Consider the following 18,344-nt stretch of genomic DNA (forward strand, 5'->3'; position numbering starts at 1 on the left):
TGGTGAAAATCAAAAGTAGAACTGGAAGAGCAAAACCTGAGTTTGCTCCCCAATCCTGCCACTGCCAAGGGCCCCCTCGAAGTGTCTTTGATAAATCTTGACTTCTGGGGTAAAGTGTCCTGTAAATGCTGTATCTCACTCTGGTCTACAGTCGCTTGCTTCACTGTCAAGACAGTCGTTTTGTTCTCCCTTCTGAGTTTTAGAGTAAAAGAGAAGTCTCTAGAAGGTGTGTAGATGACTCCTGGGGCTTTGGGGTGAGTGCCCCCCCCCCCCGTGTCCGGAGAGAGGAGCTCAGGGACCGCGGGCCTAGGGAGGCCTGGACAGAGCCGGCTGGCCCTCAGGTCTTGGCCACACTGCGTCTCAGGCTGAGGAAAACACTATGGGGTCCCTGTGGAGCTTGACTGTGTTCAAGAGGCTGCAGCGGAGGACTGTTCTTTGTGGAGTCTTGCTTAGCTGTTGCTGTGAAGAAAACACCCCAAGATATGGTGACTTGAAATCACAAGCATTTTTTTTAAAGATTTTAAAAATTTATGCATACAAGAGCTGGGTGCAGGCCAGAGGTGCAGGGGGTAGGGTGGCTTGAGAGGATTCACCAGAGACAGAGTGGGGAGCAGAACAGCAGATCTACTGAAATACACTGCTGAGGGGAGCAGCGGGGAGACAGGAGAGGTCTGCTGCACCATGTGGGTAGCTCCCTGGCTGGGGATCAAACTTGGGCAGTAGTGGCTGCAGATAGCTTCATAGTGCTGAGACTTAACCACTTGTACCACCAGGGAGGCCCCTATAAAACTTGCTTTAGGGCCTCCCCTGGTGGCGCAGTGGTTAAGCGCTGGCCTGAGAAGCTGCCCGCAGCCTCTGCAGCGCCAGTTTGATCCCTGGCCACAGGTGAGGGCTCCATATGGAGCGCAGACCTCTCCTGCCACCCGCTGCTCCCCTCAGCAGTGTATTTCATCGGTCTGCCTGTTCTGTTCCCCGCTCTGTCTCTGGTGAATTCTCTCACCCTCTCGCGCTTCTGACTATACCCAGTGCTTGTATAAATAAATAAATAAATCTTAAAAAAAAAAAAAAAAACTTGCTTTAAAAAAACAAACCTTGGAGGGCCTCCCCTGGTGGTGCAGCAGTTGAGCGCGGGGCTGTGAGGCTGCCTGGCGCCGGTTCATTCCCCAGCCGCCGGCGAGGGTCCCCCCCAACAAAAAAACAAACCTTGGAGATAATTTTACATCAGGTAGTACTTGAATAGAAATACCAGCTGTGGGTTTTCCAACAGTCTCCACTGAGTGGGTTGCCACAGTAAGTTTTTAAATGAAAGAAGCTAGATAGTAGCTGTGACTTGTGCATAGTAAAGTGAGAGCTGCCTCATAGAACTTAGCTCAGTTGTAGCAACTCATGTGTGTGTGCGTGTGCGTGCGCGTGTGTATATATTCTGTCTCTCCATAAGGGTTTTCTAACCATGAGTTGTCACGGTCAAAAAAGTGCAAGACTCTGCATTAGTGGGGGGATTCCCTTTCAGCAGAGGGGCTGCAGAGACCAGGAGAAGGTGCATTTGGCCCAGGTCATTGCAGACAGAGGTGGATAGAAGGAAGGGTTTTCAGCAGAAGGACTGCCTGAGCAAAGCCCGGGTGACCCCACCCAGGCCCAGCCTCTCCTCTCCATGCCTTTGTGACTATGGGGAGCAGAGCCTCTGCGGGAGACAGAGCTCAGAAAATGGATAAAGTTATTACCACTGCTCGTACACTTGGGGTCAGCGGAGGGTGGAGAGGCAGTGGATTCCAGCAGTCTTCAGCACCCAAGAACTTGAACCTGGGTCTCCAGACACAGTAGAGTGAGCGATTAAGAATGTGGCTGGGTGTTCTGGGGTGCCCCTCTCCTCAAGCCACATTCTTCCTCTGCGGTGAGGAGCAGGGGATGGTCAGGCTCCACCTGACCTGTTTGCACATTGGACTAAATTTGCAAAGGCCTCAGACTTCCCTATGCCTGGAGACAAGACAATAGAACCCAGAATGCTCCTCTGCCAACCTAGGAGCTGTTTGGGGGAAAAGATGGGACACCTCCAGAATTCTGGCGTAGGTGTTGGGATCAAGGAGAAAGTCGGGCCAATTCAAGGAAAACCCAAGTTCTGCAGTGGGGAGAAATATCAGAGTGAGGCTGGAAGTGTGGGGGTTAAGGAATTTATGAGGCAGGGGAGACCAGGACAGGGGGGGCCGATTGGGACACCCTGCGAGAGAGGCAGGAGAGGTCAGCATGAGGGATTTGAGGCTCTCTTATAACCTATTTTCATGGATTTTCTTAGGGTGCCAGGTCTGGTCTTGGGTGTTGACCTTTGACACCGAATGTGTCCCTACCCTGCTCCTGCTTTCAAGGTCAAGGTGATTGGGTCTTCTGGCCTGGTTCCCATAGCAACCTTATCTATTCCCATTATCTATTCAAGCCTCCCAAACTTCCCTGCTGGGCAAGGAATGGGGGCCTAGTTTTCAACATTAGTAATGATACCCCAGCAAGTTCTAGCATGATGCCAGGAGAAAAATAACGTGGTTAGTTTCTTGTTCAAGTCACAATTCAGCCACATCTGCTCCACGTTATGTTGACACAGGCCAGTCTGGGCTTGCTTTCGGGCCTGGATGGAACCCCGTTGTAGAGAACAGCACATTTGCATATAAATGATTATGCTAAAAGTTAACAGTTCGTATTCTTAAGTAAGGTCAGCGCTTGCCCCTCGCCCATACCTCCTAGAGTGTCTTCTTTATTAGTGAAATGCGGCTATACAAAACGCAGTTCCCGGGATCACAACTTCTAAGTCACTTGAGGGTCAATTAATGGATTTTGTAGTGACATCCCAGGCATTTTCTCCAGGGAGACCCCAGCAGGGCTTCTCCCCTTGAATGCACGTAGAATCACCTGGAGAGAGTAGCCCTCAGCAGGTGTGGGTGGAGCTTCAGAATTTCTGACAAGCTTCAGGTAAGGCTGATGCCACTGGTGTGTGGCCTGCCCCGGGTATAGGCCACCCGGGCTTTAGCCGGGCCTGCGACCTTCCATGGCAGAAACTATTACAGCGCAACCCCAATATGAAATGGGTTGCCTGGCTGTGGGTCCTCACCAGTGCGCTTAAAGGGACTTATAATAAGACTCAACTGCAGGCTCACACACAAAGGTTAATAAAGGGTTTATTTACAAAAGAAGGGGACATGAAGAAAGGAATACTCAGGGGGAAAGAAAAGAGATGAATTGGTGAGTGCGTCCTACCACTTCCGCTGACCTGGAATCCCAGTGGCACGCTGACAGCTGGTCCAAGAGGACCCCCAAGGCCCACAAGTCTGGTTTTATACCAAACTTGCCTGTTTAGCTCCACCCTCAGGTCCCAGCACCCCTCCCTCCAGTGATGATGGGATCTGTAGTTCCCAGTCTTCATGGCTTTGGTGTCGCAAGCGTGATAGATAAGCTTCAGTCAGAAGTTGGCTCTCAAAGAGAATTTTATTCCTATTGTTAGGAGTTGGCGCCTCAACTCTGTCCGGGGTTCCCAAAAACTACACGGAGCCAGAGATGCAAAAGCAAAAAGGCTTTATTGCTAGCTTAAGCTAGGGCCCGACTCTGCCTGGTATACTGACACAGCAGCCTCATCAGGTTGAGAGAAGGACCCCTTCAAGGATGACAGGCTGTTTTTTATACCTTGTTGACAGCAGAAAAAGGGGACCTTTCATATCAGAAAAAGGGGACCTTTCATATCAGAAAAAGGGGACCTTTCACAACAGGGACCAAGTTCAATCTGATTGTATACTTTTCTTTGGCAACCTTTAAGTTTTGTTTACCCTTGCCTTGTGGTTCTTGTGGTTTTACTCTGAAACGAAACTTGGGCTCAGCTGTGGTCTTCAGAATGGTCATCTTCCTTAAAATGGCTGCTGTCTTGCTATGTTTAGTCCTTCAATATCTTACACTATATTGGTCACACACACGTAAGTTCATATAGGCAAGCCAACCCCAAGTTCCCAAAGTACCTTTGACTGAAGACTGTAGCCACAACGTGTCTTAGCCGGGCCTTCCACCTAAGTGGAAGTCCTTAGGCCGTGGAAGTCCTTAGGCCGTGGAAGTCCTTAGGCCGTGGAAATCTCTAGGCTCGAGGGCGGGTGGTTGCACAGGATGTTGAGCTGATAGGGTCAGGCCTCCAGGGAGCAGGCCCCTGGGTTGTGGGAAGCAGAGCCGGGAAGTGCAGGTCGGTTCACGGTGTGCCAAACCGGGGAGCATCGAACCAGGGAGCACCGAATCAGGGAGCAAGCAAGGAGCGAGGAGCAAGAAGAGGTTTCTGCTGGAGAGCAAGTGTGAGTCCAAAGGGGGGCAGCTAGCTGGACTGCAGAAGAGTAGCCTCCGGCAAGTCCTTTGCTCGGAGCCAGTGTTTAGGACTGCTCTGAGTCTGCTTCAGGTGGCTGCTCCTTTTATACCTTGTTACCAGGTTTAGGCTCAGGCACGATTGGCTTTATCAGTCTTTAACACCCTGTATGTGGCCTCAGCTACTTTCACTCACACACAGTGCTCGCGGGCACCTTCATATTTTCAGTTTACCTCGTAAATTGTATATGTTCGTTACATTTGGTCTGGAGTGGGAGTTTGCTCAGGACAGCCTATCCCCCTAACATATCCACAGCACACAAGATGGAAAAGAACTTGGGTTCGAGGTGATACAAAGCAGTGACCTTCCTTGGGGGCACTTGTCCTGGCAGATGGACCATCTGGCGGCCAGAGACACGTTGCAAGTTGAAATCTTGAGAGCAGAGGAGGCTGGGGTGGAGGTGACAGAGCGCAAGTGTCCCATCTCACACAGGGCACACGTAAGCATGAGCAAACTGTTGGCCACGGACCCAGGAGCCTCCCTTTCCCCACAAGATCTTAGGCAGCTGAACTCACTTCCGCCATCAGTTCCGAGAAGTTTCGACAAGATTCAGATGGTTTAGCTTTGAACACATGTTCATGTGCAAACAAGCCCCTCTTTCCTGGTGCTTCATTGCAGGTCAAGGTCAGCTCAGTTGTGTCCTTGGGGAAATTGAATCCATGTTGGAGCCTCAGGCCTGGCCAGTGTGAGGCTGCCTACACCCCCATGGGAGCGGCCTTGGAGTCAGGCCTCAGGATGTTGTTTTTTGAAGGGTGGAATGTGGTCTCACCCAGTCTGCTGGGCTGGGCCATGGGCCTGCAGCTGCTGACATGAGTTGGAGGGGAACACGCCAGTTAGGACCCAACAAGGCCTTGTGAGGGCTCCTCCCTGTGCCAGTCAGCAAGGACTTAGATCCATTCATGCCAGTTTGGGAAAATAAATCTAGGATTAATGAGAGTCCTCCCCGGTGCAATGGCTTTACTTTCTGAGGCTTGTTTTCCTCATTAGTTCTTGGCATTTTATCTTCCCTATCCTTGCACTCTTGAATGAAAACAGAAACTGAAAGGCCACATTAGCGAAGACTCCCCCATAGAGCAAGGGGATGATGGAAGAACAACCAGGTAACATCAAACAGAGGAGCCTGATTTCTCTTCTGATTCAGAAGACGTGAACAACCACTGATGCATCTCATTGCTCTTCAGTTCACTTGCCCATGACTTCATTCATTCTGTACCTTAGTTATCTACTAAACCTCTGATGTCACTGAACCACACTCATCCATCCATCCATCCGTCCATCCATCCACTCAACCATTTACCCACCTATCCATTTAACCATCTACCCAACTATATCCCTAACCATCCAATTATCCATTCATGCATCCATCCACCCATCCATTCATCCAGCCAGCCAGCCAGCCAGCCAGCCATCCACCCAACAATCCAATCCCTCTTGTGTACAGCAGCCCAATCATTCATCCAACAACCATTTTTTTGAGCACCTGTGTGCCATGTGCTGGGGTTACAAGCTTGAAAAATATGGGGGTCTTGATTTTTAGGTGCTCATGGCCTAGTGGGAAGAACAGACAAGGAGGCTAAATCCCAATCCTTCAACATAGATATGGAAAAACACAACTATTTTCTACATCTCAGTTATTGTCTTGAACTCAAGTCTTTGTAGGCTAGCAGAGAACTTCACCCTCAGTCATGTTTTAGGGCTTCCATTTTCTCTGGGGGGATGTCCCCACTCCCCCAGGGCTGCCTTGTGCTGGGACTTTGGGAGGAGGGAGCTCTGGCCCTTCAGTGTCCTGTGCTGTTTCCACTGAGCTTTCTCTGGGTCTGGCTACTGCAGTCCTGAGTGGATTTTCTGCTTGGGGCATGGATCTCCTTCTGCCAGGCTGCCTGGGACTGCATCTGCCTAGAGCAGCACTTTTGAACCTTGTCTGCATAATTTATACACCCCTAAACCCCTGGGGAGCTTTTAAAGCAAGCTGAAGTTTATACCCCACCCTGGACCAATTAAATCAGAAACTCTGAGAATGGGATCGGAACTTAGACGTTTTGATCTATAACTTCCCAGAGTGTTCTCGGCCAAGCAGAGAAGGAGCCCCACCCTACATTTCCTGCCTCCTCCACCTTTCTTCTTGGTTCCTCCGCACTGGCAAGGGGGGAGTGCCTCTTTTTCACCTGGGGCTGATCGCTTCCCATGTGTTTCTGAACAAGGCAGTTAGTCTGTGTCCCAAATCTGTCCCCACTGAGATGAAATGGCCAGAGACTCTGCTGTCTGCCAGGTCACATCCCCGCTTGGGCAATGAGCTTGGGGGAGGGGCCTGAATGAGGACAGGCAGGGAGCGGGGAGAGGGGAGTATAAATGTGAGGCAACTTGAGGTGCTCAGAAGAAGCCACTCGTAGAGGAAACTTGGGTGCTATGAGAACCTCATCTTTGTCCTTGGGCCCTCAGGTTCCGTGGCGGCTCTGTCCCCAGGGCAGCATCCCCCAGGAAGTTCCAAGTTGCTCTGTGTGTGGCCTGTGTCTGTTCCCTCAGTCCTGGAGTCTGGCTCTGGGCCTGACCTGGACATGAGCTTGTGGCCTGCGCGCTGTGTAGGAGGGTGCGGCCTGGCTCCCTGGAGAGACCCGCCCTCAGGCCCCCCGCCAGGCGGCAGCAGCGCCAGGCCCTCATGCTCGTGTCCACTCCAGGTGGTGTGGATCACGGCCACGCTGCCCTACCTCGTGCTGTTCGTGCTCCTGGTCCACGGCATCACGCTGCCAGGCGCCGCCGACGGCATCAGTGCCTACCTGCACATCGACTTCCACCGCCTCAAGGAGGCCACGGTCAGTGCCAGTGGCCACCGGCCTTGGGACTGGGGGCGGGGCGGGCGGTGAGGGGAAATCCTGTCCTGGCTCTGCCACACGCTGGCACATCCAGGGACAGCTGCTTCCTTCTCTGGCTGCAGTGTCTCCATTGGACCTGGGACAGTTTGACCTGCCCTTGACTGTGTCCCTGTCAGTCCAGCTCTGTGGGTCTGGGACTCTGTGGTTCCAGTTAGTGGCCTCCAGAGACCCGACCCATCTGTTTTCAAGGAGCACCATACCCTATCCTGGGTCCCCACCCCTGCCCTGGGCCGTGGTCCCCAAGGCCATCTTAGCCACCCTGTTTCCTCTCTCTCCCCCACCGGGCCTTCACCACCACCCCACACTGTCTGCATTAGGAGCAGCATCAGGCCCAGACCCTGCTGTCTCCCCCTCCCAGCTCCATCCCTGCCTCCTCTGGCTCACTGTCCTGCCCAGGGACAGGTGACAGTGCAGCTGGGGTGCATGTGGAGTGGAGCCCAAAGCACTGGGGCAAGGCTGGGGGCAGAGATCCCGGAGGGGCCCTGCACCTTGAGCATCTTTAAGTCATAGCTGAGCTATTTCTCTCCTCCTCCCTCGGGTCCACCCATCTGAGAGGCCACACCCCAACATTTCCCTATACTCCAAACCCACACTAATCCTGCGGGCAGGAGCAATAGGACATTGGGAGGGTCACAGCTTGATCTGCACCTGCAGAGTTCCGACACCCCAACACACCTCAGAGAAATCCCTATTTCCTTGGTCACTCAGTAACAGGAATCAGCCTTGGAAGGAGCAGGAGAAGCCAAACCCCTTTTGCTCCGTGACTGCTTGAACACCCCAGGCCTTCCCATCAGGGCTGCGTCATAGCCTCAGCCTGTGAAGCAAGGGATGCTTAGAATGACGCCAGTGGGGAGGTGACAGAGCAGCTGTTGTTAGTCTGGTGGCCCCCACTATTCAGCTGAGGAGGCGTCTCTGAGATGGCCCAGGGCTAACAAGGAGGCAGAGCTGTTGGCCAGGTGTTCCGATCTCCCGGCTTCTGCCCGTGGACTTCCATCCCCAGGAGATGGAATCAGCCAACCCTACTGCCCCGCAAGGGTCATCAGGCTGGATGCTCCTAGGAATCACCCCCTTCTGAAGATGTTGCCTCCCTAACTCCCTAGGGACCCCCAGCCCCATGCCCTCACTCCATCCACAGTCTAGCCATAAACTTTAGTTTATGAACTTTCTTTGGAAATCAGGACATCAGATGGAATCAGTGAGTTCCTCTGGGTGACCCTGTTAGGGCCATCCCAAGCTGGGGGATGCTCCAGAGACCCTGTCCCTGTTTTGTACCAGCTGCTGGGGAGCAGGAGTTAATGGCTGCTGTCTCTGGTCAGACCCCCTGGGCCCCAGGGCCTCCTGCAGCAGGGAGGTGGCCGGCACTGCAGGGAGGGAGGGTGATAGCCCCTGTCTGCCCGGTTCAGGTGTGGATTGATGCTGCCACTCAGATCTTTTTCTCCCTGGGAGCTGGGTTTGGTGTCTTGATTGCCTTTGCCAGTTACAACAAGTTTGACAACAACTGCTACAGGTAAGATGCTTCTGGGAAGCGCTTGATCCTAGGGATCCACCCTGGGATGGGGGACAGGGGTGGGGGTGGTCAGCAAGGACTTCGCTGGTTTTCACCTTGGGTTTCTCCCTCTGTGAAGTGAGGCAGAAGTGACCCTTTGGGGTGTTCTGTGAACCCTGACATGGACTTGGGGACCCATTCAGGATTCCTCTTGAGCAGATGCCAGGGCGGGGCTGGGGAGTCAGAGATGGGTAGCGGGGCAGAGGCCCCTGGGAGGCTCTCAGGGCAGACAGCATTGCCCAACTGTCCGTCTGCTGCTCTGGCAGGCACAGAACGTCTCTCCCTGGCAGGGTCACAGCCTGCAGGACAGGCTGAGAGGTCTGCGGGGGGCAGCCTCTGGTCCAGCTTGGGGGGTGGGGGACCACTGACTGCCCCCTCTGGGGGTTCAGGGCCACTTCGGCCTTGGGCACAGACTGGGCTCATTCTTCACTCAATCAGCGACTTGAGGTGGAGAGTCACAAGCTCTCCGCTAGGATCCCGGGATCAGTGGATGCAAACCAGCAGGACAGGCTCCGGGGGACCCGGGAAACGGGTGACCGGCCTTGAGAACATGACTCAGGAACAGTGTGAGGGAAGGCACAGAGGTGGTGCCTTCTGGAACAGCCGGTTGACTGGTTTGTTCAGAGCACCTGTTGGGCGCCACAGCGAAGCAGCCTGGAAGGGAGACTGGGCTGTTTTAACAAACCCCCAGGCACCTGGGCGAGAGGTGGAGAGGCACTGGGGAGCCACAGAGAGCTTGTTGAGGAAGGGGATGGGTGACTGAGTTCCCCAAGAGGGTGACACCAGGCTCTGGTGTCCAAGTGTCTCAGCCAGAGGTGCTATCTAGTTCCTGCACCTGCAGGTACTGGCCCAGTGACTGTGAGCCCCGGGGCCCATGTAGGTGCAGGGAGATGGAGGGGGGATGGATCTGGAGCTGCGATTGCATGGACAGTGCCAGGTCCATGAGCCGGCCCAGGAGGGCAGGGGGCTGGCACTAACGCCGCTTCCCCCCAGGGACGCCCTGCTCACCAGCACCATCAACTGCGTCACCAGCTTCGTCTCTGGCTTCGCCATCTTCTCCATCCTCGGTTACATGGCCCATGAGCACAAGGTCAACATCGAGGACGTGGCCACTGAAGGTGGGTGGGCAGACCAGCATGCGGAGGGGCTACGAGCCTACCTCGTTCTGGCCGCACCGCCCTCTGTGGCCGCGGGACTGAGAGGGCCGGGCTCTGAGGTTTCAAAGGGCCCATTTCCTGGCCTTTCCCTGGGCTGGGGGCTGGGGCCCCTCCCTCTGAGTCAGGCTAGGCAGGATGATCCTGGAGCATCACCTGTCCCAGCCCCCGTGCCACAGAGCTCACCATCCCTCCATTCAGTGCTGCCTGCACTGAGGCAAGCGTCCAAAGACCCACTTTATTTTTTTTTTTAAGATTTATTTATTTATACATACAAGAGCTGGGGTGCAGGCCAGAGGTGCAGGGGATGAGAGGATTCACCAGAGACAGAGTGGGGAGCAGAACAGGCAGACCTACTGAAATACACTGCTGAGGGGAGCAGCAGGGAGACAGGAGAGGTCTGCCGTGCCATGTGGGTAGCTCCCTGGCCGGGGATCAAAGTCCTGCTGCAGTAGCTGTGGATAGCTTCATAGTGCTGCATCTTAACCCCTTGCGCCACCAGGGAGTCCCTCAAAGACCCACTTTAACGATGAGAATTCTGAGCCCCAGGCTGTGTAAGTCAACCGAGGCCACACAGCCAGTGGCCGATGTCCCACTCTCGACCCTGCTGCTTCCCTTATCCTTGTGGCCTTGTGGCCACAAAGAAGCTGAGACTTGGGGAGGGGCTGCCTCCAAGGGACTCTGAGGGCCAGAGGTTCGGGCCAGAGGTTCAGTCCAGAGGTGGGATTTGCAGCTGGCGCTGTGACTGTCCTGGCCAGGTGCTGCCCTCTGGCCTGGACATTTGAGGTCTCCTCCCTACTGCTTTGGTGAAATGCAAGCTGGAACTGGCCCCATCTGTCATCTTCAGACCCTTGTTTGCTCTGCCCACCCGTGACTAACCAGCATGGGGCTGGGCTGGGGGCTGATGGGCCTCGGAACCTGCCCCTGCTTTTGGGAGCTGGAGTTTTTGGAGAGCACCTGTTTACTCTACATATGGAGTTCCAGGACATTAGACATTCTGCAAACAGAACTTCTTCCCAGAACTGACTCCTGTTCTCCGAGGATGAGCTGGCTTGTGTGCATGTTCCCTACTAAGCAGGAAAACTTGTTTTCAGCAGTAACTTATTAATCTGTATAAGCAAAAACACAATTGCGCGCTATTTTCTTGTTCCTTTGTTCATTCTTTAATAAAAGCTTGGGCTGGGAGAGTGCGAGGCAGAGCTGCTCTCGATGGCTCCCCAGCCTCCTCGCACTGCAAATTCATTTAGACTCCAAGTCTTCCTTAATGGCAGAGAACTTCATCAGCGGTCCTGTCCGCGGCACCCTGCCACCCGGAGGGCAGCAGTCTCAGCCCTGCATGAGTTGTCCGCATTTTTTATAGGAGCTGGCCTCGTCTTCATCCTCTACCCAGAAGCCATTTCTACTCTATCGGGGTCCACGTTCTGGGCTGTGGTGTTCTTCATCATGCTGCTGGCTCTGGGCATTGACAGCTCGGTGAGTGATCCTGCTCAGGATGCCACCTGCCCCGCCCAGGCCTTACCCACCTCTCCAGGCCTGACTGGCCTGCCCAGGCCTCACCTGTACCTGCACACACACACACTGCAACTCAGCCTGAGTTTCCCCCATTATGCCTCCTGATTAGTAGTTATTTCTAGAAAGCCCTATTTAAATGCAAACAAGGTAGTGCAATCTCACTCAAAAAGGCAAGAATTAGGCCAATACCAAGAGCCCATAGAGACCCCAATGGCATCCTGAAAATCCGCATTAGGAGGCAACCCGGTAAGCCAGCAGGATACCCCCCTAAATTCAGAGGGGATATGGATAGAACTCTGGTTCTCTAACCAAGTGCTCTTCCCATCTCAGCTCATCAACAACCAACACGACACCTTGAACCCCACTAGTTCTTAGAACCTTTTATTGTACCTGCAGCTAAGATTAGATCCACTGACCTCTTTCTCAATCTACGTCCACTTTTACTACCAAGAAGCCCCAATCTCAGACTGCCCAACAGGCTTCCTTGCTGCCTCTTTCTTCTGCAGGTGGATCTGCCAGGAGCAGTGTGTGGAGAAGGATTCAGGGGCTGCTCCGGGGCTTGTGGGAGGGGCCGCTGACTGGTGGACAATGTCCACCCCTGTGGAGTCTCACGTGGAGAGCGTGCATGCACAGGGTGCCACTGAAGTGAATACACGATTGTGACTCAGATGCGGTCATGCATGGCCTCATGGAGAATACTCTGGCCAGGCCAGTGGGGGGTGCAACTGTGAGGAGGCCACTTTGCTTAACCATTAAAAAGGCAGCCAAAATCCTTGTTGAAGCTGCTGCCTGAGGTTCTCCCCACCAGAAGCTCTTCTGTGTAACTGTTTCTAGAAGGTTCTTCTTGGCATGCATGTATCCCGGGGCTTAGGCATTGAATCAGCTGAGCTCATCGTAGCCTCACAGGCTGCGCAGGACGGAGAGAAGGCACTGATTAGGGCGGACGGGGGTTAAGCTTCACTCTCCCGCATCATTCCTGAGTTCTGTGTTCAGAACAGGGCAGAAAGGTGGGGAGCAGGGGGGAAGGCTGTGCTGGTTTCTGGAGAAGCGAGGCCGCCAGGGTGCAGGTGCGTCCTGGGCTGAGGGCCAGACTAGTATGGGGGCCCTCATCCCTGTGCCCCATCTGGTTCCCTCCAGATGGGTGGCATGGAGGCGGTCATCACCGGCCTGGCCGATGACTTCCAGGTCCTGAAGCGACACCGGAAGCTCTTCACCTTCGGGGTCACCTTTGGGACCTTCCTTCTGGCCCTGTTCTGCATAACCAAGGTGAGGAGGAACGGAATTTGGGGTCACCTGGAGCTTGTGGGGCTGCATTTCAATTGAGTTAGACATTTCTAACCCTGGGAGAGCTCGAGGGAGCCATGGTGGGGCCCCACACCATCAATCTTGTGGCTGATCCCTTGGGGTGACACCCCATTATCTCCCCCCATCTCTGAGCATGAGGATTTCTGGGCAACACTTTTTAACTGCTGATTGATTTGGGGAGCAGCAAAAGTCCCTCAGAAACTGTCTCTCTTTACACTGAAATACCACCTGACACCTGGTGACTCCCCAAAGCCTTTTCAGAAGGCACCACGCCCCCATCACTTGCCTGCTCCAGCCGCGTGGTGAACCGGTGGGACTGGGGACAGGTAAGTGCTGGTGGGTGTGACAGCCCTTTCTTGATGGCCTCGGGGTCTCTGTCCCCCCCCCAGGGCGGGATATACGTGCTGACACTGCTGGACACCTTCGCCGCGGGCACTTCCATTCTGTTCGCTGTGCTCATGGAAGCCATCGGGGTCTCCTGGTTTTATGGTAAGTGCGGGGCCCCGTGCTCCGGACAACCACACGCTGATTCCAGAGTCGGCAATTTGCTTTTGGGGAACAGCTCCCTGCACCCCAGTGTCTCCTCTTAAAGAGGACCCTGCAGGAGGCTACTGACCCCCAAGTCCCACCACCCGCGCTTGCAGAGGGTTGCCAGACCGGGCAATAGAACACAAGATGCCCAGGGCAACTGGCATTGCAGACGAACGAACAGCTCTTTCCGTACAAGCCAGTCACGTCAGTGCGAACCCTGGTCCCGCTCCTTCCCCCCGAGAGGCCAGTCCTCACCCATCTCCTGCCCTCCCGGGCTGACCTCCCTCCCGAAAGTGCACTGGGGTGACTCATAATAGGTGATGCTCTCCCCAGCCCTGTCCTCTCCCTGCTCAGGTCTTTCCGTGCTGGGGGGCTGTCGCTGTCTTGCCCTGATGGCCTGGGGCCTGGCCCCCGTGGGGGGCAGCCAGGCGCTGCCCAGGGCAGGGGGGGCGGCCTGTGACGGGCCTCCTGTGTGCGTGCAGGCGTGGACAGGTTCAGCCACGACATCCAGCAGATGATGGGGTTCAAGCCGGGTCTGTACTGGAGACTGTGCTGGAAGTTTGTGAGCCCCGCCTTCCTCCTGGTGTGTAGCCGGGGTGGGGGCTTCCGGGGGGGGGGGGGACTGGGCATTAGGGGTGGAGGTTTTGGGATGGGGAGCCCTGGTCCTGCAGACTGGACTCTCAGGCTCGGCCCTGTGGACACCCCAGTGGGCTTCCCTGGGGTGGGGATGGGCCCTCCGGCCTGGGGTCCCTGTCGGGGGCGAGGCTGTGGGCTGCCCCCCAGCCCGGCCCCTACCTCCATCCACCGCTCTCTGCTCCTCCTTTCTGCCTGTCTCTGCCCTGTCCTGCCTCCTTCCCTTCCCCCTCCCTCTCCTGGCCTCTCCCCCCCCCACCCCTCCACCCCCCCACCCCGCCTCGCTGTCCCCACCTCCCCCAGTTTGTGGTGATCGTGAGCATCATCAACTTCAAGCCTCTCACCTACGATGACTACATCTTCCCGCCCTGGGCCAACTGGGTCGGGTGGGGAGTGGCGCTCTCCTCCATGGCCCTGGTGCCCGCCTACATCCTCTACAAGTTCCTCAGCACGCGGGGCTCCCTCTGGGAGGTGAGCGGGGTGCTCCAGGAGGGTGGGCACAGCCCGGGAGGGGTGCCCTGAGCCATGCCGCGGGGCTGGGAGGGGACAGGCCGCCCCCGGCCAGGTCACTTACCCCAGACTCGCTTTCCACATGTGTGTCCTGGAGGTACATGCAGCCCCCTTGAAAGGGGGAGGGGTGTGTCCACAGTGCGGGCTCCCTGGCCACGCCCACGGGAGTCACCTGCCCGCGTGTCATGTGCCCCTCCCGCCCCGCATGCTGGTGTGTGTGTGAGAAGCTGCCCTCGGCCTCCAAGCCCCCCAGGGGCGAGTCACGCAGACCCCCTTCGTCAGGGCACAGGCACGGCTCCCTGCCAGGCTCCTCGTGTCCCCCGTGTCCGAGCTCCCGGGGCCCTGTCGTCTCGGCCTCTTCTTCTTTCACCTCCTTCACGTACCTGCGTGGACATGTCTAGATGGGCCAGTACTGGGGAAATGGCGGCCTTTGTGCCTATATTGGGTCTCCCCTTTGGTGGATAAAACTGTCAAGACTGATAGTCTTTCCCTCATGTCCTTACTTAGCAAGATGCAGATTTCACTCCTCGGCCCTTCCCTCCACGACCTCCCTGACACTCTCTGGGGAGCTTCGTGGCGCAAGACACGGGTCCTGCCTCAGGGAGCTGGCGTTCTAGTGAGGGCCCAGGCGGGCACAAGAGGCCCAGGCTCCCAGGCGAGGCCATGCCCACCCCCAGATCTTCCTGATGTGTGTCCTGGCCATGAAGCCCCAAAGCCTGAGCCTGTCTGGCTCACGGGGGAATGGGGTGCTGTGAGGGACCCTTAACCTGGTCTTGGGAGCCAGGCCTTGCTTCGAGCTTTTTATTCTTCACAGCTTGGGAACAGAAGGGTTTCCACTGATCCCCAACACCTTCTAGTTCCTGCCTGTGCCTGACCCCGGGAGGCCTTTGCTCATCCCAGCGAGGCCTGCAGCTGCTCCTGTGTTGGTGTCTGGCCCCTTCTGGCCTCCCCCTCTGCTGCACTCACCCTGCTCCTGTTTGAAAAGTGCCCATATGTTTGTTTCCATGCCAGCCCCTCTCAGGAGCTGTACGCTCCCCAGGCAGAGGCAGCGCAGGTGGCCTTCAGCTCTGGTTCTGGGCCTAGCCCAGGTTCTGACCACAGTAGCTGGAGCAATAAAAACTCACCAGCCAGGGCCTCCCTGGTGGCGCAAGGGGTTAAGACGCAGCACTATGAAGCTATCCGCAGCCTCTGCAGCACAAGTTCGATCCCCAGTCAGGGAGCTACCCACATGGTGCAGCAGACCTCTCCTGTCTCCCCCGCTGCTCCCTTCAGCAGTGTACTTCGGTCAATCTACCTGTTCTGTTCTCCACTCTGTCTGTGGTGAATCCTCTCACTCCCACATCTCTGGCCTGCACCCCAGCTCTTGTATGCATAAATAAATAAATCTTAAAAAAAAATCAAAAAACTCACTGATCGGGCAGCTCCACAAACACAGGCAGGAGTGTCTGGAGGGACCCAGAGCTGTCTGTGTGGATGTCAGGGCCCCACAGCAGGGGCCCCTTACCCAGGAGTGTCTGCTGAGTGTCCCTGGGCCTGGCTGAAGCCGCTGCCCCTTCTCTGTCCTCTCACAGAGACTGGCCTATGGCATCACGCCAGAGAACGAGCATCACCTGGTGGCCCAGAGGGACGTCAGGCAGTTCCAGGTCAGTGCCTTCCAGGCGGGGCTGCGGGGCCATGCCCAGCCTCTGCTGGCGGTGCCCTGGACCACACGCAGGACCCTGGACCAGCTGCGGGCTGAGACCCACGGGTGTGGTGTTGGGGATGGAGGACGGGCCTGTCTTCTACCTTCTACGGGCTTCCACCAAATGCCCCTGAAAACCCTCCGCCCTTTCCAGGCCTCAGTGACGATTAGGGAAGCACCTGCATGTTTTCCAGGGCCGCTGAGGGAGCAGAACCTGTTCTCTGCCTTCTCTTTGATTTTTGCTGCCCTGGGCAGTTCCTGGGGTCTCTGGGCTCCCAGACCCCGCCTGCCCCCACCCTGGCGTGAAGGCCGTTCTGTCTTTTCTCTGCAGCTGCAGCACTGGTTGGCCATCTGAACCCCACCCTGAGGAGGAACCCCGCCGCCAACGTCCAGGGTCAAGGCACCTGCTCCACTCCTGCCCCGGACACTGTCTTGGGGTTCCTCTCCTGGAAGACAGCCTTCCCAAGCCCTCTTCCTCTTTCCCCAGTTACAATGATTTTGTGGTCTGGTTTCTAGTGACCTTCTGTTCATCTGGCCAGGGCTGTGAGCCTGCATGGGTGAGGCTCCAGGGAGGCAGGAGGAGAAGAGGGAACAGGAAAATGACTTGATGAACCTCTTTTGTTTGGGGGAGTCTCACCCAATCTGGGAGCCCGCCCACAGCGTGTGCTGGAACCCCACCACTTTTGCTTGTACTTCGGGCCACAGAAGATATCCTCGGTCCGCCCAGCCTGAGAGCGGATGCTGCCTTTGCTCAGACACCAAAAAAACCAAGACACAAGCAGAAAGCCCAGCAGAGGCCGAGTGTGGGGGCCGGATCTTCCCTCTCCCACCGCCTGCCTGTGCGCTGGGCACTGGACAGTTAGGGAACTTTGCAGAACTTGTCCCTGAAATGAAGCCTGTGGATCGATACTCTGGAGGATCACGTGAAGAAAACTTAGTAGTTAACATTCACTCCGCCCAACCGGACTTTGATTTATGTGTATTCTGGAACATTCTTCCAGCTTCTGGTGGTCAGGTGGTCCAGAGCATGGGTGTCCTTGGGGAGAATGCAGATGAGCTCCTGTGAGCAGGTCCTGCAGAACAGATGGCCTGGTCTCGTCTGCCAGGCACGCAGGGCCCTGGCCCCCAGACTTTCTGGGGTGCTTGGACAGGAGCCCAGCATGGCCAAGGGTATGTCTTCACCATGAGATCCTCTGCTGACCTCGCAGAGCCCACAGGATGCCTTTCTCTAAGAATCCCAGCCGCATGTGCCAGGGATCTCTCATGATAGGGAGCTAGGCCTGAGAGCCCCCTTTTCATGGGCCAGACATGGCACCTTGGCGGGCAGGAAGGCACCTGTCATAGAACAACCAGGTGGCTGAAGTTGATCTGAGAACAGGTTGGTAGTTTCAGGAGATCGCTGGGTGCCCTCTGGCGGCCCAAGCGGTCAGCTGCAGCTCATCCTAGAAATGGTTTATCTCCAGCTTGGGGAATGGGTAGCATCCAGCCCAGGCTTCTGTTGCTGCTTGGAGTCTCTTCTGCCCTCACGGGAGACCTAGACTTGTGAGTTCTTTTCTAACAGGTGGGAACCCTGTTGCAGAATCCAGGGCCAGAAAAAGAGTGAGAGAGAGACCATTCATCTCACAGGGAGCCTGGGACTCTGCATCCCCAGGGCACTGTGCAAAAAAGTAGGTTGTCGCTGAACAGGGTGACTTGACTGCAGGGTCTGTGGTTATGTGGGAGCCGGCTACGGGCAGGGGAGGTCTCCTCTGGGAGGGCTCTGAGACTCAGGGACAGTAGGTCATTGCTTCGAGAAAAGAGGGGACATCAGGGGACTTTGCTTCTTTCTGTGTAAAAAGCCAACCAAGTGGCAGATGGCTTGGGCCCCTGTGAAAGGGGGGAGCCTCCCAGCAGTGGGACAAGAAGATGGGGGTCTGGGAGACGAGAGAGGGCAGAATCTGGTCCCTGACGTAACTTCAAATCTTCCCATGAAGGACCATCCCTCCCAAGGGGTGACAGTTTTTTTGGTTGGGTCGGTTGGTGGTTTGGTTTCTTTCTGTTACAAAGCACTTTTATCCTGGTCACCTCCTGCCCACCCAGTGCGGATGCCTGGACTAGCCACTGTCTCGCCGTTCCCCGGGTCAGAGGACCACGGCCCAGATGTCATTCACTCTTGCCCAAGGCATCTCAGCTGCTAAGGGACCCCTCCTCCCGCTTCCTCCCTCAGGTCAGCTCCCCCAATTCT

At 55.9% G+C, this 18,344-nt stretch overlaps 1 protein-coding gene across 1 annotated transcript in view; it reads left to right on the forward strand.

The window, feature by feature from the left end:
* SLC6A2 (solute carrier family 6 member 2) overlaps positions 1 to 16,475 on the forward strand; it is a gene marked incomplete at its 3' end in the record, with an annotated part of 36,028 nt that extends 19,553 nt beyond the window's left edge. The window contains exons 6-15 of the mRNA XM_084257691.1: positions 7,054 to 7,188; positions 8,652 to 8,755; positions 9,788 to 9,912; positions 11,309 to 11,421; positions 12,598 to 12,726; positions 13,155 to 13,254; positions 13,779 to 13,879; positions 14,233 to 14,400; positions 16,011 to 16,082; positions 16,452 to 16,475. Coding sequence (XP_084113817.1) covers positions 7,054 to 7,188; positions 8,652 to 8,755; positions 9,788 to 9,912; positions 11,309 to 11,421; positions 12,598 to 12,726; positions 13,155 to 13,254; positions 13,779 to 13,879; positions 14,233 to 14,400; positions 16,011 to 16,082; positions 16,452 to 16,475 — 1,071 coding nt within the window. The remainder of the gene's footprint in view (positions 1 to 7,053; positions 7,189 to 8,651; positions 8,756 to 9,787; positions 9,913 to 11,308; positions 11,422 to 12,597; positions 12,727 to 13,154; positions 13,255 to 13,778; positions 13,880 to 14,232; positions 14,401 to 16,010; positions 16,083 to 16,451) is intronic.
* Positions 16,476 to 18,344: the final 1,869 nt, after the last annotated feature.

Source organism: Talpa europaea (assembly GCF_964194135.1).
Source record: "Talpa europaea genome assembly, chromosome: 16".
Taxonomy (NCBI): Eukaryota; Metazoa; Chordata; class Mammalia; order Eulipotyphla; family Talpidae; genus Talpa; species Talpa europaea.